The sequence below is a fragment of the Semicossyphus pulcher genome, unplaced genomic scaffold, assembly GCF_022749685.1.
Source record: "Semicossyphus pulcher isolate SPU_LCO1_2020_fin unplaced genomic scaffold, fSemPul1.0.p SCAF_40, whole genome shotgun sequence".
Classification (NCBI taxonomy): Eukaryota; Metazoa; Chordata; class Actinopteri; order Labriformes; family Labridae; genus Semicossyphus; species Semicossyphus pulcher.
The window spans coordinates 660,001-683,012 of NW_027211716.1; the positions used below are offsets into that span (position 1 = coordinate 660,001).

At 44.8% G+C, this 23,012-nt stretch overlaps 2 protein-coding genes across 2 annotated transcripts in view; both read left to right on the forward strand.

Annotated features, from left to right (window-relative positions):
• Window positions 1-15,690, forward strand: part of plxnb3 (plexin B3) — an 85,415-nt gene extending 69,725 nt beyond the window's left edge. Inside the window, exons 25-39 of the mRNA XM_069680714.1 lie at window positions 4,422-4,639; window positions 4,759-4,937; window positions 5,808-5,874; window positions 5,986-6,132; window positions 6,396-6,476; window positions 6,560-6,638; window positions 6,726-6,829; window positions 6,924-7,011; window positions 8,732-8,898; window positions 10,584-10,744; window positions 10,954-11,101; window positions 11,225-11,289; window positions 11,462-11,537; window positions 11,776-11,850; window positions 12,334-15,690. Coding sequence (XP_069536815.1) covers window positions 4,422-4,639; window positions 4,759-4,937; window positions 5,808-5,874; window positions 5,986-6,132; window positions 6,396-6,476; window positions 6,560-6,638; window positions 6,726-6,829; window positions 6,924-7,011; window positions 8,732-8,898; window positions 10,584-10,744; window positions 10,954-11,101; window positions 11,225-11,289; window positions 11,462-11,537; window positions 11,776-11,850; window positions 12,334-12,438 — 1,760 coding nt within the window. The 3' untranslated portion in view covers window positions 12,439-15,690. The remainder of the gene's footprint in view (window positions 1-4,421; window positions 4,640-4,758; window positions 4,938-5,807; window positions 5,875-5,985; window positions 6,133-6,395; window positions 6,477-6,559; window positions 6,639-6,725; window positions 6,830-6,923; window positions 7,012-8,731; window positions 8,899-10,583; window positions 10,745-10,953; window positions 11,102-11,224; window positions 11,290-11,461; window positions 11,538-11,775; window positions 11,851-12,333) is intronic.
• A 658-nt stretch (window positions 15,691-16,348) lies between these two features.
• The window catches only part of srpk3 (SRSF protein kinase 3), a 30,890-nt gene continuing 24,226 nt past the window's right edge, over window positions 16,349-23,012 (forward strand). Inside the window, exons 1-2 of the mRNA XM_069680718.1 lie at window positions 16,349-16,778; window positions 17,550-17,643. Of these exons, the coding sequence (XP_069536819.1) occupies window positions 16,769-16,778; window positions 17,550-17,643 (104 nt within the window). The 5' untranslated portion in view covers window positions 16,349-16,768. The remainder of the gene's footprint in view (window positions 16,779-17,549; window positions 17,644-23,012) is intronic.

The following is a 23,012-nucleotide window of genomic DNA, read 5'->3' on the forward strand; positions in this document are numbered from 1 at the left end:
GTTCTAGTCTCTGTAACAGGATGTGATGGTCTATCGTGTCGAAAGCGGCACTAAGATCTAACAGGACGAGTACAGAGAGAAGTCCTCTGTCTGAAGCAGGAAGTAGATCATTTGAAACTCTCAGTGCTGTCTCAGTGCTGTGGTGGACTCTAAATCCTGTCTGAAAGTCCTCAAATAAACTGTTGTTATGAAGAAAGTCACATAATTGATTAGCGACTGCTTTCTCAAGGATCTTTGAGATAAAAGGAAGGTTAGATATAGGTCTATAGTTAGCTAAGGTGCCTGAATCATGGGTAGGCTTTTTAAGAAGTGGCTTAATTACAGCTAGTTTAAAAGGCTGGGGTACATAGCCCGTCGATAAAGACATATTGATCATATCTAGTAAAGAAGTGCTAATTGAGGGAAAGACTTCCTGAAGCAGCTTGGTTGGAATCGGGTCTCAAAGACAGGTTGATGGTTTAGACGAAGATATCAGAGAATTTAGCTCAGGAAGGTCAACTGGAGAAAAACAGTGTAAACATCAGGTGTGTGAGCAGTTTCCAAAGATACATCTGCACCAGGTAACAGCAGGAGGTTACAGAGTCTCTTATCTTTAGCATTTTGTCATTAAAGAAGCTCATGAAATCATCACTGCTGAGGCCTATAGGAATACTTGGCTCAGTGGAGCTGTGACTCTCTGTCAGCCTGGCTACAGTGCTGAAAAGGTACCTGGGATTGTTTTTATGTTCTTCTATGAGGGAGGAGTAGTAGACACCTCGAGCATGCCGTAGGGCCTTCCTGTATTTATTAAGACTATTTTGCCAGAGCAAACGAGACTCTTCTGTTTTGGTGGATCGCCACATTCTTTCAAATTTACGCGACATTTGCTTCAAGTTACGAGTTTCTGAGTCATACCATGGAGCTAGCCTCTGTCGTTTAATAATCTTCTTTTTTAAGGGGGCAATCGAGTCTAGAGTACTTCTCAGCAAACCTGCAGGACTATCAACAAACTGATCAAGCTGAGAGGGACTAACATTAGCATCAGAGCTTTCTGTAGTAAACAGATGTGGTAAAGAATTGTTTCCTTAAATTTAGCCACAGTCCTATCAGACAAACATCTTGTGAGTACATTTTTGTTAACTGGAGAGTAGTCGGTTAATAGGACATCGAATGTTACTAAATAGTGATCTGATAAAAGAGGATTTTGTGGGAAGACAATTAAGTTTTCTGTTTCCAGGCCATAAGCTAGAACAAGGTGGAGGGTGTGGTTAAAGCGGTGAGTAGGCTGGTTTACACTCTGAGTGAAACCAATAGAGTCCAAAAGGGACATAAATGCCATGCTAAGACTATCATTGTCAACATCTACATGAATACTGAAGTCCCCTACAATAATTATTTGATCTGAACTCAGGACTAAATCTGATAAAAACTCTGAGAATTCAGTTAGAAAATCAGAGTATGCGCCAGGAGGGCGGTATACTATCACAAATAAAACAGGCTGTAAAGTTTTACAGGCTGGGTGTGAAAAACTCAGAACAAGGCTTTCAAAAGAGCTGAAACTAAGTTTGGGTCGAGGGTTGATTAGAAGACTAGAACTGAAGATAGCTGCCACTCCACCACCTCGACCAGTGTCTCGAGGAGTATGAGTATTAAGATGACTGGGAGGAGTGGATTCATTGAAGCTGACATATTCTTCCTGACACAGCCAAGTCTCAGTTAAAGAGAGTAAATCAATATGATCATCTGATATCAGGTCGTTCACTAATAGAGCTTTAGATGACAGGGATCTGATATTTAACACACCACATTTAATTCTCATATTTTTTGGCATAACTTCGGTTGTTGTTTTAATTTTTATTAAATTTTTTTGATTTACTCCTTTTTTATTTGAGTTTGAATTAACTGTAATAAAAGGCCTGGGTTGGGGGGCAGACACAGTCTCTATAACATGAACATTGTGGCTGGGAAACTGCTCACAGGGAAGCTCAGAGGAGTGTGTAGGACTACAGCTCTGCCTCCTGGTCTCAGCTCTGGTTTGTCAGGTTTTACGACTAACAAACTTAGCCATATTACGAGACAAAAGAGCTGCACCATCCAAAGTGGGATGAATGCCGTCTCTTACGATCAGACCAGGCTTTCCCCAGAATGTCTGCCAGTTATCTATGAAGCCCACATCGTTTGCTGGGCACCACCTCGACAGCCAGCGGTTAAATGATGACATGCGACTATACATGTCATGTCAGATTGGGCAGGGGTCCAGAGAAAACTACGGAGTCCGACATCGTCTTTGCAAATGCACACACCGACTCAACATTAATTTGAATGACTTCCGATTGGCGTAACCGGGAGTCATTAACGCCGACATGAATTACAATCTTATCAAATTTACGATTATCTTTTGTCAGCAGTTTTAAATTGGACTCGATGTCGCCCGCTCTGGCCCCAGGAATACATTTCACTATGGCCGCTGGCTTCGCTAACTTCACGTTTCTGACTATGGAGCTGCCAATAACCAGAGTTGGTTTCTCAGCGGGTGTGTCGCTGAGTGGGGAAAACTTGTTCGAAACGTGAAGTGGTTGGTGGTGAACCGTGTGCTTCGTCTTGCGGCTATGCTTCCCTCTGAGAGTAACCCAGCCACTGCATCCCGGCTGCTCGGGAGTTGCCGGGGGAGAAGCTACGCTAGGTCGGCCCGCACCGGCTACTGGCCCTGGGGGCTTGCTGCTGACTACAGCAGCTAGCGATGCTTGGTTTTCCAAGGTGTGGAGCCGCGTCTCTAATTCCGTGATCCTCCATAGCTCCAAAAATACTACATTTCATACAAGTACCCTTATCCGTAAAGGAGGTCGAGGTAGAGCTAAACATCTGACACACCGAACAGGGCAGATCAGGAGAGCAGGAGGGAGAAGGAGAAGACATTTCAATGGATTAAGCTAGCTGCTAAGCTAACGGCTAAGCGAGTATAAAGTTTAGGGTTTAGCAGATATGACGCTAATGCAACAACGAGAGTGCTTGATGAAAACTAGTGTCTGTTTAAGTACACAGCAGCTGAATAACCACAGTGATGATAATTACAGCAGATTAATCGATTTAGCTCGAGCTCTAGCAGCAGCTACAAACAGCACAGGACAACACAGTAGCAGCGAGAAAACGGAAAAAAAGGAAATGACGCAATACGCTCACCTGACGCAATACGCTCACTGTAAAGTGTCCTCATAACTTTGGTTATGACTTGGCGCTATAGAAATAAAAATTGAATGATTATCAATGCACCAGGTGCAGGCTCACCTGGTTTCTAAGGGGAGTAGGAGATACCCTCTGATTAGTTTAATTTGTGTAACGCCAATAACAGACTTAATAATCACAAGACTGAATAAGACCCCATTGTCTTGCTGTACTTTGCTCCCAGATTTAACTCACACCGACACCCTCGATCCTCAGACCTCCAGTTCAGCAGGTATCGGAGGCGGGTCGGACAACTAATTCAGAACTCGACCACACCTGCAGATGTTTGTCTGGTCATCAGGAGCGGAGTGCACCAGCTGTTAAGTTATGCCCTGGGCATCCATTAGACTGAAGCCCTGTTTGTGCTGCACCCAGATGTATCTTTAACACCTAGGATGGAGCAGGTGTAGGTTCAGACTTTAATCCACGGTAAAACAAAAACACAATGGCAGCGCATCTTGTTTACTGGATGATTAATGAAAGGGCGTTCAGATGAGAGACTCAGCCGTGATCGGACCAACCCGCTAGAGATCTACTCGGACAGTGAGCTAATCGACAGGTTTTGTTTGGCAGTCAAGCCCTGCTTGAATGAACTAAAGGCGCTGTCCCCGTCCTGCAGGTGCTGATTGAGATCTTATGTCAAAGGGGCCTTTAAAAACACCGTCGGGGACATGATAAATGTAGATCAGACCACAGCATGCTTGATTATCATTAATGATTGCAGCGGTGATCCATTTTCCTGTTGATAGCCTTTGTTTTGTGTTTATTTGTGTTGTTCAAAGATTCAAATTAATTCATCTTTTCTTTTGTTTTGTGTTATCCATATCTTCCGCAGAGAATTTGATGAGAATGTTGCTTGGCAACAGTCACCGCTTTGCGAGTGTTTATGTGGACATCATAGGACCGGACTCAACGACCATCGGTGTCAGTCAGGTTTGGTGCACTTGGTGTAAATTCAAACCAAGAAGTCGGTCATAGATAAGTTGGGCCTGAGAGAAAAGACCTCTTTTTCATGCCCAGGTGGTGCACTCGTCTCCAGGTGAAAACTGAGGTTCAGTGTCTTCAGTGTGTGGAAAGCAGCAGGGTCCATGTTTGTACCTTTACCAGACTAGCAGGCTTCAGATTTAACGCTTCACTCAGAGATTAAAAATGGCCACCTGCAGCTGTAACCTCCTCTTCTTCTTCTTCTTCTTCTTGTTATTCTTCTTGTCCCTGTGCAGACCTGATGACAGAGATGATGGACCTGAGCAGTGATGTCGGAGGACCAGGACTCCCCCTGCTGGACTACCGGACATATGCAGAGAGGGTCTTCTTCCCTGGCCAGCAGGTGGCGCCACTGAGCCGCCAGCTGGACCTGCCAGAGTCCAGGAGGCAGACTGTGGAGCAGGGCCTCCAGCAGCTCAACAACCTGCTAAACAACAGACTCTTCCTCACCCGGGTGGGTTACAGGGGACAGGAGGGGGTACAGAGGAAATCCCAGGGGGTGGGGACAGGGGTCGCTGGTGGGACCTGCACATCTGGACCTGCAGGTGATGTCTGTTGTGTCTCTGTCTTCAGTTCATCCACACTCTGGAGGCCCAGCAGGGTTTCTCTCAGAGAGACCGGGGTTACGTAGCCAGTCTGCTCACCATGGCCCTGCATGATAAACTGGAGTACTTCACTGAGGTGATGAAGAGCCTGTTGCAGGACCTGGTACAGCAGTATGTCGCCAAGAACCCCAAACTCATGCTACGTCGGTATGTAAAACAAATACACCATCTGTTACAGCTGCAGGCGAATTTAAATGCTGATTAACCAAGAGTTCCTCCCACCAACCCACCACATCTGCTGTCACACCTGAGTAATGAATCTGTTACCACAGAGGTTGTTGTCCCTCTGGCTCTGGATACCAGTCTGATGATCCAGGAGTTCCCTCAGCTGACTGGCAGGTACTTTAGTTCAGCCACAACAGGCTCTGACAACATTCAGGCAACGGTACCTCAGAGTCCAGGTTCCCATAATGAGGAGCTTTTACAGGTTCTGCTGCCACACCTGAGCTGAGTCTGGTTGAACTGGGCCAGTTTAGGGTCAGAATCCACAACTGGTTTCTGCCCACGCACCAAACAACAAGCCTGAAGTTGACAAACGTCTGACGTGTTGTATATTTTATTTAACTTGAAGGTGTCAGGAATGCTATAGCAGGCAGGAGGGGAGAAACAAAGCACAGATGAATACAGGCATACTGATGTGATTTACTGTGAATCTCATAGCTTACAGGCAGGTATTGTAGGTAAGCAGGCAGACACACCTGAATGCTAAGCAGGCAGGTAAGCAGGAAGTTCCAGGATTCAGGAAAAAAAACTCAAAAGGGAAAACACAAACCAAGAAAGCACAAAGCAGAGAAACAAAGATGAACTGGCAACTAAACAAAAGGAATGGTCAGGTGTATATGAGGCTGAAGAGGGGACAGGTGAGGAGGGGGCGGGGACAGTCAGAACACTGATGGGCTCATCAGAAACAAGGAGAAAGGAGGACATATGGTGGGGAGGGGCAGAACTGCAATGTGACTGTTGGATCATGTAACTGACACGTCTCTTTGTCTGCCTGTCTGTCTGTCTGTGTTTCAGGACAGAGACAGTTGTAGAGAAGATGTTGACGAACTGGATGTCGATCTGCCTCTACTCCTTCCTTAAGGTAAATGCCTGTCTGTCTGTCTGTCTGTCAGTCTGCCTGCCCTCCTGTCTGTCTGTAGAAACACTAGCCCGTATATGAGTTCAACCTGTCTCACCCTCACCTGTCTGTCAGGAGGTTGCAGGGGAGCCTCTCTACATGCTCTACAGAGCCATAAAGTATCAGGTGGATAAAGGGCCGGTGGATGCTGTGACAGGAAAAGCCAAAAGAACTCTTAACGACAGCCACCTGCTGCGAGAGGACATCGACTACAGCGCCATGGTAACTGCAGCAACACATACACACCTATACCACAGGTGATATAGGTATACACCTATTCCACACCTGGACAAAATCCATAAAGTGTCCTGATACACTTGACAAAACATGAGTAACTGATTTCAAATCCTGATGGACACCTGTCTGACCTCTCTGCACCTTTCTTTCTGCCTCTTTCACTCCCTGCACCTGTCTCTCTGTAACTCTCTATCTACGCACCTGTCTCTCTTTGCACCTGTTTCTCTGTACCTGTCTGTCATTCACAGACTCTGACAGTGTTGGTAAAGAATGGAGTTGAGGTTCAACCATGTCCCGTTAAAGTGCTCGACACCGACACAATCACACAGGTACTACCTATCTGTCTGTCTGTCTGTCTGTCTGTCTGATTACCACCTGTCTGTCTATCGCTCACCTGCCTGTCTGTGTGCAGGTGAAGGATAAGATCCTGGATCAGGTCTACAGAGGAGCTCCGTTCTCTCAGAGACCAGCAGCAGACAGTCTGGACATGGGTACACACACACTCACACACACACACCTGTCTCACCTGTCAGGTTTGATTGACAGCTCTTACCTGTATTTCTGTGTTTGATTGACAGAGTGGCGTTCAGGTCAGGCAGGTCACCTGACCCTGTCAGATGATGATGTCACAGCGGTGGTTCAAGGCCGTTGGAAACGCCTCAACACTCTGCAGCACTACAAGGTAACAACCGACCAATCAGAGAGTGGCTTCAGTCTCTTCTTCTCTTGTTTACGTCCAATCAGGTAAAAACTAAAACTGTCTGCTTGTTCTTTAGGTTCCAGACGGAGCCACGGTCGCTCTGGTTCCGCGCTCTCAGAGTTCAGGTGGAGGAGGAGTCAACCAGGTGTTCCAGACCGGAGAGAGTGAGAACATCACTGTCCTAAACAATGAGAGCACATAGAACTCAGTGAACATGTACAACATGTAGAACAAGAGAACAGGGAGAACACAGAGAACACGTAAAACATGGAACACAGAGAACACGTAGAACATGGAACACAGAGAACACAGAGAATATGTAGAACTTGTAGAACACGTATAACACAGAACACAGAGAACATGTAGAATATGTAAAACAAGAGAATTTCGGAGAACACATAGAACAAGAGAACAGGGAGAACACACAGAACATGTAGAACAATGAGTACAAATAGAACACAGAAAACATGTAGAACAAGAGAACAGGGTGAACACAGACAACACAGAGAACATGTAGAACATGGAACACAGAGAACACAGAGAACACGTAGAACATGGAACACAGAGAACATGTAGAACATGGAACACAGAGAACAAGTAGAACATGGAAAACAGAGAACACGTAGAACATGGAACACAGAGAACATGTAGAAAATGGAACACAGAGAACATGTAGAACATGGAACACAAAGAACACAGAGAACATGGAACACAGAGAGCACAGAGAAAACAGAGAATACAGAGAACATATATAACATAGAACACAGAGAACACAAAGAATATGTAGAACTTGTAAAACAAGAGAACACAGAACACAGAGAACACGTATAACATAGAACACAGCGAACATGTAGAACAAGAGAACACGGAGAACACAGAACACAGAGAACATGTAGAACATGTAGAACAATAGAATTCGGAGAACACAGAGAACAAAGAGAACACAGAGAACACGAAGAACCCATAGAACATGTAGAACAATGAGAACAAGTAGAACACGGAGAACACAGAACAAGCAGAACAAGAGAACACGGAGAACACACAGAACATGTAGAACAAGAAAGCACGGAGAACACATAGAACAATAACATGTAGAACATGTAGAACATAGAACACAGAGAACACATGGAAAAAGAACATGTAGAACATAGAACACAGAGAACACGTAGAACAAGAACACGTAGAACATAGAACACAGAGAACACGTAGAACAAGAACACGTAGAACATGGAACACAGAGAACACAGAGAACATGTAGAACAAAGAGAACATGGAGAAAACAGAGAATCCAGAGAACATGTATAACATAGAACACAGAGAACAAAGAGAACATGTAGAACATGTAGAACACATAGAACATGTAGAACACAGAGAACAAAGAGAACACTTATGACATAGAACACAGAGAACACGTAATACATGGTCCGCGTTCTTTGTTTTCAGAGATGTCTTGCCTTGGGAGTCTTATTTGTTCTCCGTCCAAACCACACAAAAACCTCTCTCCAGGTGTGACTGAAATCAGCTAATGAGTCGATGCCACCACCCCCAAGTGTGGCATCAGTTCTGACCCTGCTTACTACCTACCTAAACCACACCTATGTGTAGAAGACCTTCATCAATAAACCACTACAACTTATCAAAATAACAGAGAACACAGAGAACATCATAATCACAAAACAAAGTTTCAGAACAACTTTAACACAAAGACAAACGGAACAAAAACATGTAGAATACAAATGATCAAGAACAAACAGAACCCTGATCAGGCAAAGAGAGAATGTTCATCATAATTAGACATAATGTCCAGAGCATCCTACGAGAACGGGCTCTACAGTTCTGTCCCAGGTGTTTTCTTATTGGTTGTCATTTGTGTGGTTTCCATAGAAACGCCGATGCTGGAGGGTGAGGAGGAGGAGGGGCTGCGTCTGTGGCACCTGGTGAAAAGCAGCGAAGATCCTGAAATCCCCAAACACAGAAAGAGCAGCATGAGGGAGAGAGAGAGAGCCAAGGCAATACCTGAGATATACCTGACAAGACTGCTATCCATGAAGGTAACGCACACACCCCTTGAGACCGCTTAGTTCTCCACTCCAGGTCAAGGCCCAGCAAGACATGAAGGCCTAGCCTGAGAGGCAGAAGGGCTGCTGAGGTCATCCTGCAATATGCAAGGATGAACCTGGGAACACAAATAAGGGCCCTGCAAGATGTAGGTCCAAATTTAGGAAAGGAGTGGCCACTCCAGCCAGCCTACAAATAGCTAAGCTGATTGAGGAGACATCATCCAGTAAAACACATAGCCCACCAGGCCTAACCGTTCATTGGCAAGTCACAACCAGCACTTGCTCACCAAAGGAGAGACTGCCTGCTACATTCAGACAGTTGAACCTTGCAAATGTGGACTGATATGACCACATGGCTGCACATATCAGGCTGTTTTAAGAAAGAGACATTACAATTCAGCAACCCCAAGGGGCTCAAAGGGGGGATGCTGAAGTGCTCCGAGGACCAAGTCCCATTAAGGGACTGACGGTCTAGTCCTTTGAACCATCCACTTGAAACCTCTGAAGGAAAGGCTGGAGGGACAGTAAAAGGGCAAAAGGCTTAAAGCAGACCACGGGGCCATGGGAGTGTCAGCGCATCCCACCCCAGAGGCGGATTGTTGTTCTTCAGGGAAAAGAAGAGTTGGCAGTGTGCCGACTCTCTGGAAAAGAACAGGTCTACTTCCTCCCTGCCGAAGCGACCCCAGATCTCCTCTACCACCTGGGGATTGAGCCTCCACTCCCCTGGGTGTGGGCCCCCACCATTAAACCCATGAGGCAAAGGCATAGCCTCCAGTCGACCCGAGAATGCAACAGGTAACTGCAGAGGCAGGCTTCGAAGGCTTGCTGTCTCTTGGGGGTCAGCACAATGGTGGCACCTGGGAAGGCTAGAGCTTGCTCTTTTTGTGATTCAAGCGCAGGCCCAGGCTCCGAATGTGCTCCAAGAGCAAGGCCATGTGACACTGGTATTGCTCTCCTGAAGCCGCACTGACCAGCCAATCGTCCAGGTAGTTGAGGATTCAGGGCAGAGAGATGCCAGCTTGACAGGGAGGCAAGTCTTCTGCCTGCTGTGAGTTGGCTTTCGTGGCCAGCACTCAACACGGGATCTCACTGGACACATTAGCTTGCGAGCACCGTGAGCAATACGTCAGTATCGCATTTTACTTTTCCTACTGGACTTTTCTACTGAGCGCGTTAGCTGACCCCCAACAATACACTCGGGGAACTCTGGCATCTAACCACTGTGAAAACGTCAGCCAGAGGCAGGAGCACTGTAACTGGGGAGACCAGCAGAGACAGTGCAGCCAGTAAAGGAAAAAAAGAACAGGGGAACAGCAATCCCGGGAGGCTGCCCTTAGACAGGCTCCCACTTACAACAGGTAAGTAGACTAACTGCTGTAACCCCACACACTTGTTGCACCCTGACTTGGGGTGGAGGTCGCACAATCACTGATTCCACACCAGCACAGGTGCTTAATAGAGTAACCGTGAGGCGTGGCCGGGCAAGCCAGTGTGTCTTAAAGTGGTATCCATGTACCCTGACGACAGCGGGATCATTCCCTGTACATATGGAATTTGTAACAGAGAGGAGAGATAGTCATATTACGATAGAGAACAACCTGACCAGACTGCCGCCCATAAAGGTAACACACACACACCTGAGATTTTGATGAAGGTAAACTCCTGTCTGTCTGCAGGGCACACTGCAGAAGTTCGTGGATGACGTGTTTGTGGCCGTCCTCAGTACAAAGCGACCTCCTCCCATCGCCGTCAGGTTCTTCTTTGACTTCCTGGACGATATGGCGGAGAAACACGGCATCGATGACCCCGAGACCGTCCACATCTGGAAGACCAACAGGTGAATCCTGGACACCTGTCTCCCTCTCTTACCTGTCTCTCTCACCTGTGTCTCTCACCTGTGCCCCTCTCTGACCTGTCTCTCTCACCTGTGTCTCTCACCTGTCTGCCTCTCTGACCTGTGTCTCTCACCTGTCCCCCTCTCTGACCTGTGTCTCTCACCTGTCCCCCTCTCTGACCTGTTTGTCTGACCTATCTGTCTCTCTGCAGTCTCCCTCTCAGGTTCTGGGTGAACATCCTGAAGAATCCTCAGTTTGTTTTGGACGTTCAGGTGAGCGACAGCATCGATGCCGTTCTGTCCGTCATCGCTCAGACCTTCATCGACTCCTGCACCACCTCTGAGCACAAAGTGGGACGGGTACGACCTGTTTGACTGCCTGACTGTCTGTCGACCTCTCTGTCTTTATGCTTGTGTGACAGTATCTGAGTCATTCTGTGTGGTTTAGTCATGTGACCTCATGTTAACTTTCTGTCCATTCAGGATTCTCCTGTCAACAAACTGCTGTACGCCCGAGAGATCCCCCGATACAAACAGTTGGTGGAGAGGTGAGACAGCTTCCTGTCAGTTAGACTGGTTTATTTTGAACATAGAGTTCAATATGGCTGCTGTGACAGACGACATAGAAACACCCTCACTGCTGCACAGCTACTGTGGAAATGTACTTTCATGTACAAACACTGCTAATGTGTGTGTGTATGTGTGTCTGTGTGTCCGCAGGTATTACAGTGATATCCACAGCGCTGCCTCAGGCTGTTATCAGGAGATGAACTCGACTCTGACTGAGCTGTCCGGGGTCAGTACACAAACTTCTGTCTCAGATACTTTTACTACGAGTATACTGAAGGAAAATACTGGATATTAATATTATACTGTCTGTCTGTCTGTCTGTCTGTCTGTCTGTCTGTCTGTCTGCCTGCCTGTGTGTCTGTCTGTCTGTCTGTCTGTCTGTCTGTCTGTCTGTCTGTCTGTCTGTGTGTCTGTCTGTCTGTCTGTCCGCCTGCTTGTGTGTCTGTCTGTCTGTCTGTCTGCAGAGTTTTGCCTCAGAGATGAACAGTGTTGTTGCCCTTCATGAGCTCTACAAATACATCAATAAATATTATGATCAGGTAACTACACACAAACACACACACACACACACACACACACAAACACACACACACACACACACACACACACACACACACACACACACACACAACTCATAAAAAATGTTTCTAACATTAACACAAGTTTGGGGTTAATATGAGGTGATATCCTGTTTATACCAGTGTCACTAAAGAGAATGCTTTAGCTCAGCTGTTAGCCAGAAGGCTAACGCTATGCTAGCTAGAGTCAGTAACATCCATTGTGTCCCACTTCCAGGGGTTGCATCCTTCAAAGGAAGCGGGCTAGGAAGGATGCAACCCCTGAAGTGGGACACAGCAGACGAGTCCAGTTTACAGGCAGTTAACTGTAGAGGGAACAGCCCGTCAACCAATCAGCATGAAGACTGTCACCAACAGACGATCGACCATGTTTACTGTCCTGTCTCTCTCTCTCATTGTCTCTGTCACTGTACCCGTCTCTCTCTCACTATTCCTGTCTCACAGATCATCATGTCTCTGGAGGAGGACAGTTCAGGTCAGAAGATGCAGTTGGCGTATCGGCTGCAGCAGGTTGCTGCCCTGGTGGAGAACAAGGTCACTGACCTCTGATGACATCTGACCCCAGTGACCCAAGAGACAGTCAGAGCCCACACTGAGGAAGAGGAGGACGAAGAAGCTTCCAGCTCTGAGAGACTGAAATTCACTTAACATAACTGTCTTCCTGCTGAGTTTGTGTGTGTGTGTGTGTGTGTGTGTGTTTTGGCATGTGTGAGGTTTTTATAGTTAGACTCAGGAGATCCCAGTTATTAAGATTCGTCAGCAGCAGTCAATCTAACCTGACCTAAACTCGACCTGGACTCGGGTCAGAGCGACCTGATACCTGTCTGTGGTGGAAAACGACAATCTAATCAATCAGGGAACATCATCACCTGCTGCCTTGCACTACATTTCCCACAGTTCCCTGCTGTCCGTCTGCAGTCTGAAAGCACAATTTTAAAGTTTATGTTCTGATCACGTGTTGATTATTATTATTGAGCGGCTGTTTGACAGTGAAGACTTTAACTGAACGCAATAACAGAATTTAGGGAGAGTTTTTAATCCCCTTTTCACTGAGTCCAGTTTCTGCTCATTAATGAAGCTTTCAGGTTAACTCTGCCCCCAGAACCAGGACATGGGCCTGGACTGGACCAGGACCGGGACTGTTTCCTAGTCTTTCACTCTCCAGACTAGAAGGCACTTGGCTAACAAGCTACGCTAGCTTCCTCCATGTTGAACTATCTTCCTGAACAAAGAAATAAACCGTTAAAAACATTTAAAAGATGAGCTGAAACTAGAACTCAGAAAATGTGATTTTAGCTGAAACATGATTCTGAATGAACAAAGAGCTGATCAACGAGGAAAACAATCTGAGTTTAAACTGTCTGTGTGTCTGTGTGCATGCATGTGTGGGTGTGTTACTAACTTATTTGTACATACTGTAAGTTCTATTTAATACCTATTTATCCTAACTGTGCCTTCAGTCTCGCAGCTAGGTGCCGCTGTCTGTCTGTTCAGACAGTAGCGTTATTGGTCATGTGTCCCAGTGCATGATGGGAAGTTATAATGTTATCTCTTATTGAACCATGGAGGGAAACCATGACTTAAACACACCCTGAGTCATCATGTACAGAGACTCAGATTCAACAGCATCAGATCACGGGAGGTATGCTAAAAACAGTTAGCACAACATTTGCTATCTTGCAGAACAACTAGCATAGAGCTACGCTAGGTTGGCAAAACTCATCCAACTACTGGATTGAGTTGAGTTTGTATTGCTAATTGCTGTTTCCATGTCAAAAATGAACTGTGAAGTTAACAAGGCTCAGAGTTTTTTACATGTTTGTAGCTATAAAATGTGTTAGCCAGAAACAGCTAGCCTCACAGATGCTAGGTCTTTGTATGACCTTGTAAAGGATATTGTGCTGCAAGGTGACAGCTTCAAACAGCCAGCCTACCATCAGATATGTTTATAAACTATTAGCATTACAACAGGTATACTAGCTGTTTGAAACTAGCTGTTTGTAGAAGGTTTATCAGCTAACTACTTAAAGTTGTTTTAACATTTAATATTTATGACAACAGCCATCGTAAAGTTATGCTAGGTGTTTTTAACTAGCTGATTGTTGCATGTGTTACATATCTACATTTTTACAGTTTGCATAGTACAGCAACTTAAACACCTGATAAAGTGTTTCAGGTAGAACAGTGGTTAGGGTTAGGGTTCCTTTCGCTACAAATGGCTACCAGTTCACATATGCTAGCTGTCGTTTTGGCCTTGTATGTACAGTGTTATACAACAAACAGTGATGATAAAACACAAATTCAATCAGTGAGCATATTTCAGGCTAATGCTACATATAGCATACATTGCTAAACAAAGGGTTAAGTTGTTCTGTTTGTGTTGCCCTTTATGATGATGCTTATTTAGCTGAGCTAACTGAGTACAATATCAACTTATTTTTGGCCATTAACAAGTATCATCTCTGACTTTTAGCTTTCTATCTTTGCAAACATTAGCACAGCTGAACGTTCTGTTGTTTTTCGATGATAATTATGAGCTGTTATGTCACTCAGGATGAATCCAAATATCTGAACACAGACTTCACTCCACATGTTCTGATGTGAATGAGCAATAATGATTATTAGAAATGCCAAGGTCGGTTTTATTCTCAAGGTTTGATCAGATTGTTAGTTACAGTTTTTAATGTAAATATGTTCCTTTTAGATCTCAACATAATCAATAATCATGTCTCTGACAGGATACTTCCAGTTCTCTGATAGGATACTTCCTGTTCTCTGACAGGACACTTCCTGTTCTCTGACAGGATACTTCCTGTTCTCTGACAGGACTCTTCCTGTTCTCTGAAAGGATACTTCCGGTTCTCTGACAGGACACTTCCTGTTCTCTGACGGGACACTTCCTGTTCTCTGATAGGATACTTCCTGTTCTCTGACAGGACACTTCCTGTTCTCTGATAGGATACTTCCTGTTCTCTGACAGGACTCTTCCTGTTCTCTGAAAGGATACTTCCGGTTCTCTGACAGGACACTTCCTGTTCTCTGACAGGACACTTTCTGTTCTCTGATAGGATACTTCCTGTTCTCTGACAGGACACTTCCTGTTCTCTGAGAGTGTACTTCCTGTGAATAAACTCTAAATGAACCTTTCTTGCAATAAAAGAGAAACTCTGACCGGCAGCTTGTTTCTGTCTGACACAGGAAACAGGTTTTGATATCAAACGTTTGATCTTCCTGCTGACTGATGCAGCTTCTGTATTTTTCTTCTTCTGATATTTCTGACAATTCTTGCTGTTTGAATGTCTCCTCGGTGTTTCTGCCTGCGTGTTTTTTGAGCCTGTGTTTTGACCCGTAGTTGTAGTTCTCTGACCAGATTAGACTTCTGCATGCGTGTGATGACGATGAAGATTTATGGTGCTTTTTTTCAAAAAGAGAAGAGGCGGAGCTTAAAATCTGATGATGTGTGTAAATGGAGGTCACAGTTTGACCTTTGACCTTCTGATCTCTGTACAGTTTTATAACCTGGACTTTATGGATCAGATCCTCAGCTCTGATTGGTCGAGCTCTGTTTGTTACTGAAATGTTTTTCTACAAGGGAATAAAATCTTTAAAGGGTTTGTAAAAATGGATCCAGGATCAGTTGAAATGAAGCTGTGACTGTACAGTTTGCTAACAGTGTGTAAATGTGCCTGTAAATACCAGGATGAAGACGATGAAGCAGACAGTTTGTCATGGAAATGTGTTTTTATTGTGAAGATGCTGGAGGCCAAACACAGTTTGTATTATGTAAAAATAAAGTTATAATTTTAACAGTGCTCTGTGGAAGTGTTTGTTGTTGTTTGATACATAAAAAGACTTTAAAAGAAACAAAACAAGTCAAAGATTCTATTTAAGTATTTAAACACAAACAGTCGGACAAGAATGATGACTGAAAAAAAACTGAAATTTCTATTCCAGATATCCATAATTTTATTTTAGATATCTACATTTGAATTGTTTCTTGTCAAAATTCTAATTGTAATATCTGAAATAGAAATGTACCTAGTCATAATGCCACAATGTATTTTAGACAATCAAAATTAAATTGTGGATATCTGGAATGTTTTTTTCAATTTATATATCTAAAATAGAAATTATGTCTAGTAACAATTGGACAGTAGATATCTGAAATGAGATTTTCTCCTAGAATGACTTTGTAGATATCTGAAATGCTAGTTTGGACTAGGAAGAATCACATCACAGAGATGTGTGATTAAAATCTATTTATTAAATGTTAAAAAGGCTATAAAGCGGGAATTGATGATGTCTCTCAGTAAAATAAAATGTATTTCCTGTTTCCTGACGTCACAGAGGTTTCAGGTGTCCCCCCCCCATCTCAATGTTGGTGATCCGCCTCTGGCATCTATTGCCCTGTTTGGTCCAGGCTCAGCGTGGCTGGCCATTGCGCATGCGCAGAGCCCGGTGTCCGGTGTCAGACTGACAGCAGCTGTTGAGACTGTAAACGTTGAGACTGAAGAAGCGAAGAAAACACACCCAGAAAAACCGAGTTGACCCGGTACTAACCCGGTACCAACCCGGTACCGACCCGCTTCATAAGGTCCGGACTGATCCGCAGCTAGCGCTAACAGACTAGCATGCTAAGTGGCAGCAGACCGTCAGCTGTTATCTAAAGGGGCTAACGGGCTAACTGACAGGCCATTGGCTCACGTGCGCCACGCTGCCCCGCACTGACCCGGGATAGATTCTGGACCTTCTGAACCGCCTGTTGGATTTCAGCCTGTTGTCTGGTGGAGTTCAGCGGCCAACGAAGGATAAAGCTGGCCATCAGCCCAGCTGGGATAGACCGTTCTGACCCGGTTCGGTTCGAGGACTGGGAGCCAGGATGCTGATAGGTAATGTACCCCTGACTCGGGTCGGTGTCCCGGTACAGCTGTCAGTTTGGTCGGTGCAGTATTAGTCCGATTCAGAGACCGTTAATAAACACGCTGAACTAAGAGCTGGCTAAGCTAGCTGTCGTTAGCTAATGGTACCAGTCTGTGACTACTGCACACACACACACACACACACACACACACACACCGGATCAACCAGACTCCATTCAAAAAAAGTGTTCTTTACTAATGTATGACTTTATTAGACCAGCAGAGGATTTCTGCACACTTGAGATCCCACCGCTTTCATTTAATACCTTGAATTTGAATTTTCCTTCACGTGTGTGTAGTATCAGGTTACCAGCAGAACCACATCTGAAAAGTATAGGTTTTTGTTGTGCAGTCTTGTCTGTTAGTGAGTGTGTGAGTAACTGTGTCCGTGTTCCAATGTGTTTTATGAGCTCTGTTTGTATGAATGTTTGCTGATGTGTTAGTATCTGGGTCATGACAGTGTCAGCTTTGTATTATTATTTTATGAACATGTGAATTATATTACAGTGTATTTTGAGTTTCAATGAGTGACAAGTTAAAGGCATATAACTGTTCAGGAGCAGATAGCCTGTTCCTGCTGTAATATGATGTTATGAAGGAACATACACTGAATTGTCAACTTTTTAAATGGAGTTTGGTGTGTGATTGAATGTTGAGTAATTGAAATGCTAGAGCTGCTGTCCATGTGTTAAATCACAGAAAATGTGAGTAAATTTTTCACTCTGTTGTTCCTCTCAGCAGCTGTCGGCACAGGAAGCGGAAACGCCGCCGCCACCGCCAAGAAACACAGGCGGAGAGGAAAGAAACACCGGAGAGTCCGAACGGACGAGAACCGGTAAGAAACCAGCAGAGACCCACTGCTGACCGCCACACACACACACACACACACACTGCTGACTGCCCTAGATACATACATACATGCTCAGAGGCTAAATTTAGCTGTGTGTGTGTGTGTGTGTGTGCGTGTGTGTGTGTGTGTGTGTGTGTGTGTGTGTGTGTGTGTGTGTGTGTGTGTGTGTGTGTGTGTGTGTGTGTGTGTGTGTGTGTATCTCTCTGTGTGTTGTTATTAAATGCTGTACCTGCTGTCTGATGATATCTGATACTGTGATTGATCAGACCATAACACACACACACACTCACACGGGTATCTTGAATTATCATCAGTAACTCTCAAAGGAGATCACACTGAGCGGTCCAATGACCCTGGTTATCAACTCGATAAGTATACCCAGTTTTTCTATGAGCGCGCTCACATTAATGTGGCGGAGTCTGCAGCGTCTGACCAATCACACACAGGGACAAGTCTGCCGTCAGCTGATCGGCATATTTTACAAACTCAGAGAAACTATGATTTTAGAAAGATATGAAGAAGTTAATCCAGACTGAAATCCACTCAGCTGCAGCTGCTGGATGCAGGAAGTCTGTAACATCACTGCTCCATCATCAGCACCACATCCTGACTGTAACATCACTGCTCCATCATCAGCACCACACACTGACTGTAACATCACTGCTCCATCATCAGCACCACATACTGACTGTAACATCACTGCTCCATCATCAGCACCACATACTGACTGTAACATCACTGCTCCATCATCAGCACCACATACTGACTGTAACATCACTGCTCCATCATCAGCACCACATCCTGACTGTAACATCACTGCTCCATCATTAGCACCACATACTGACTATAACATCACTGCTCCATCATCAGCACCACACACTGACTGTAACATCACTGCTCCATCATCAGCACCACATCCTGACTGTAACATCACTGCTCCATCATCAGCACCACATACTGACTGTAACATCACTGCTCCATCATCAGCACCACATACTGACTGTAACATCACTGCTCAATCATCAGCACCACATACTGACTGTAACATCACTGCTCAATCATCAGCACCACATACTGACTGTAACATCACTGCTCCATCATCAGCACCACATACTGACTGTAACATCACTGCTCCATCATCAGCACCACATACTGACTATAACATCACTGCTCCATCATCAGCACCACATCCTGACTGTAACATCACTGCTCCATCATCAGCACCACACACTGACTGTAACATCACTGCTCCATCATCAGCACCACATACTGACTGTAACATCACTGCTCCATCATCAGCACCACATACTGACTATAACATCACTGCTCCATCATCAGCACCACATACTGACTATAACATCACTGCTCCACACGAGCCTCATTCACCTTAACAAGACTTGAAAAAACATCATATAATACAAAAACCTGTGATGCAGACTCACAGCACAGAGAGGGGGAGCTGCTGCGCAGGATCAGAGGGAGGGAGTGGGTGAGTCCAGACTGAAGTGTTAACGTGAAACTTTGTTTGATGATGAAGCCTGACGCCTGTGTTCATCAGTGAAATATATGAAGTACACAGCATATGGACACATGACAGCATGTGGAGAGTTTATACTTTATAGTAGCCACCTGTGCGCGGAAATACGGACAGATTGCGACGTTAGGTAGAAAGACAGATCTGTGTCATATCTCCTCCTCCCCGCATGATAACTAATAAACTACGCGTAGGTCACCTCGGGTTCAGTTCATTCACAGCCTGTGGACGTAGTTGCTTTATAAAGATGATTGTTCACGGAAGTACGGGCACAGATCGCGACCCTGTTTAGTCAGGGGCAGAGTATGAGAACCACACACAGGTCGGTGTCATCACTGCGCTGCATGATGATAAACTGCTCACTGCTGGATCACATGATTATAAACTGCAGATCACACTCTGGATCATCTCTCTCTCTCTACACACTGTCTCTCCCTCTCGTCGGTTCCGGATTGTCCCGTATTAAAAACTTTAAAGCAGTCTGCTTACTGAAGAAAAATAGGATGCTACCCGCCAGAGTGGCTAGTGAGAGTGAGTGAGTCAGCCACTGCCCAATTCTACCCGCATTTGTCGGGTTGGCGGGTGTTAATGTCAAGCCCTGCATGTATTTATAACAGACTTATTCTCTCAGTCGTATCAAACAGATAATAAAGTAAATAAAATAAATATAAAGTTTAAAGTGGTTTAAAGTTTACTTTCATATTTTGTAAGTACAAAAGATCTTCAGGCTTCACTGCTGTGATCAGTCACTGTTGTAGATATACAGTACTGTGCAAAAGTTTTAGGCAGGTGTTAAAAATGCTGTAAACTAAGACTGCTTTCAGAAATGGAAGTGTTAATAGTTTATTTTCATCAATGAACAAAATGCAGTGAATGAACAGAAGAGAAATCTAAATCAGATCAATATCTGGTGTGACCACCCTTTGCCTTCTAAACAGCATCAGTTCTTCTCGGTACACTTGTACACAGTTTCTGAAGGAACTCGGCTGGTAGGTTGTTCCAAACATGTTGGAGAACTAACCACAGATCTTCTGTGGATGTAGGCTTCCTCAGATCCTTCTGTCTCTTCATGTAATCCCAGACAGACTCCATGATGTTGAGATCAGGGCTCTGTGGGGGCCATACCATCACTTCCAGGACTTCGTGTTCTTCTTCACGCTGAAGATAGTTCTTAATGACATTGGCTGCATGTTTGGGGTCGTTGTCCTGCTGCAGAATACATGTGGGGCCAATCATACGCCTCCCTGATGGTATTGCATGATGGATAAGTATCTGCCTGTATTTCTCAGCATTGAGGACACCATTAATACTGACCAAATCTCCGACTCCATACAGCCAAATATTTCACATTGTGACTCATCAGTCCAGAGCACCTGCTGCCATTTCTCTGCAGCCCAGTTCCTATGTTTCCGTGCATCGTTGAGTCGCTTGGCCTTGTTTCCATGTCGAAGGCTTTTTGGCTGCAGCTCTTCCATGAAGACCACTTGTGGCCAGACTTCTCCGAACAGTAGATGGGTGTACCTGGGTCCCACTGGTTTCTGCCAGTTCTGAGCTGATGGCTCTGCTGGACATCTTCTGATTTCAAAGGGAAATAAGCTCGATGTGTTTTTCATCTGCTGCACTAAGTTTCCTCGGCCGACCACTGCGTCTACGATCTTCAACGTCGCCCGTTTCTTTGTGCTTCTTCCAAAGAGCTTGAACAGCACATCTTGAAACCCCAGTGTGCTTTGAAATCTTGCTGATGCAGTATAACTACCTTGTGTCTTGTTGCTGTGCTCAGTCTTGCCATGGTGTCTGACCTGTGACATGAAACTGTCTTCCACAGCCTCACCTTGGTAGCAGAGTTTGGCTGTTCCTCAGCCAGTTTTAAGCCTCCTACACAGCTGTTTCTGTTTCACTTAATGACTGTGTTTCAACCTACATGTGACACTGATGATCATTAGCACCTATCTGGTATCATTGGTTGATCATACACCTGACTATAATCCTACAACATCCCTGACTGTGTACAGGTGTACCTGTAAGAACTGCTGCTGGTTGGAAAGCAAAGCGTAGTAACACCAGATATTGATTAGATTTAGATTTTTCTTTTGTTCGCTCACTGATCGTTTTGTAAGTTGATCAAAATAAATAATTGTTATTTATATTTTTGAAAGCATTCTTAGTTTGCAGCATTTTTTCACACCTGCCTGAAACTTTAGCACAGTCCTGTTTATCAGTGAAGCTTGATGAACATCTTTCATCAATATATTTCATAAAATCAGATGGTAAACAGGAAGTTTTTACCGCTCTTACAATCCCTCCTACATTTCAAAATCAGCTCACGGAGCTCCTGAATCAAGAGACCTGATTGGTCAGTGGGTGGTGATTCGTACAGGTGGATCTTCTATCACCAACATCACCTGCTCCGGAGCAGGTCAGGTATTCAGCATAAGTTATTATGGTGATCTACTCCGGCAAGAAGTGAACCACCTTTGTAGCACTGAAAACTCAGAGTTAATTCTGAAGTTACCTCGTTAACCGCTGATCGTGCGTCATAGTACGACCTCAGGTGTATTTCACCTGTTTTGTTCTGCAGCATCACCTGACAGTCTGAACACATCTGTATTATGAATGTAGTCTCCAGGGGGTGCTGACACAGAGCCCTAACAGGAAGTGATGCAGACATCAGATAGTTTGAACTTTTCTCAGTGCAGATAAGTGCGGTCTTTGTGCTAAGCTAAGCTAAGCTAAAGCTAACAGTCTCTCCCTGCTCCCAGTCTTTGTGCTAAGCTAAGCTTACAGTTTCCCTTTGCTCAGTGTTTGTGCTAAGCTAAAGCTAACAGTCTCCTCCTCCTCCTAGTCTTTGTGCTAAGTTAAGCTAGGTGCTGTCCTGCTCAAAGAAACAGGTTTGAGGAGAGGAGAGACTCAGGTACCCCCCCCCCCAACACAGACACACACACACACACACACACACACACACACACACACACACACACACTCTTCAGTCTATTTCAGTGCAGCTCCTCTCAGCAGTGACTCATGGAGAGCAGCTGTGTATGTGACTCACAGATCATCCCTCCCTTCACTTGCATCTGAGTCCCTCCCATTCAGGGTGCATGGAAAGGAAACCAGGAAACATGATGTCAGAGACGTGAGACGTACTTTAGTCACATGAAGCGACATCTGTATGTGATGACGGTGTCAGCTGATATGTGCTCTGTATTCATTCTAATAAGATGACCTCTGGGCGCTGAGAGGTCGGCAGCCTGTTGCAGCTCTGAGTTCTTATTTCTTATTCAGACTCTATTTTTATTTTTTCATTTAGTACCTCTTATTTTATTTGATCTATTTTATCTATTCTTATTTTTTATTAACTTACTTGAACCTGAATTTCCCCACTGGGGATCAATAAAGGATTATCTTATTATCTTACAACACACAGTAACCTGTTACCTGTTTATCATGTTACAATGTTACAGTTTCATGTAGCAGACGCTTTTGTCCAAAGCGACAAACATCTGAGAGTTAATACGACACAAGCAACGACCGACCGGACACTGGTGCTGACAGGAAGTGTATAGGGTGTTTTTTTTTTATAATCGTCATCAGCAACATCAACAAGGTCAGTATAGTCATCATCATGAGAATCCCAACATAAACTACATCCTCCATGTCTTCATCATCAATAGCATCAACATCATTACGGTCAGAGGTGTTCATAAAGAGCTGGGTCTTTAGCTTCTTCTTAAAGGTCAAAGGGACTCTGTGGACCGAATGGAGTTTGGTAGCTCGTTCCACCACCGGGGGGCGACAGAGGAGAAGAGTCTAGTTAAAGACT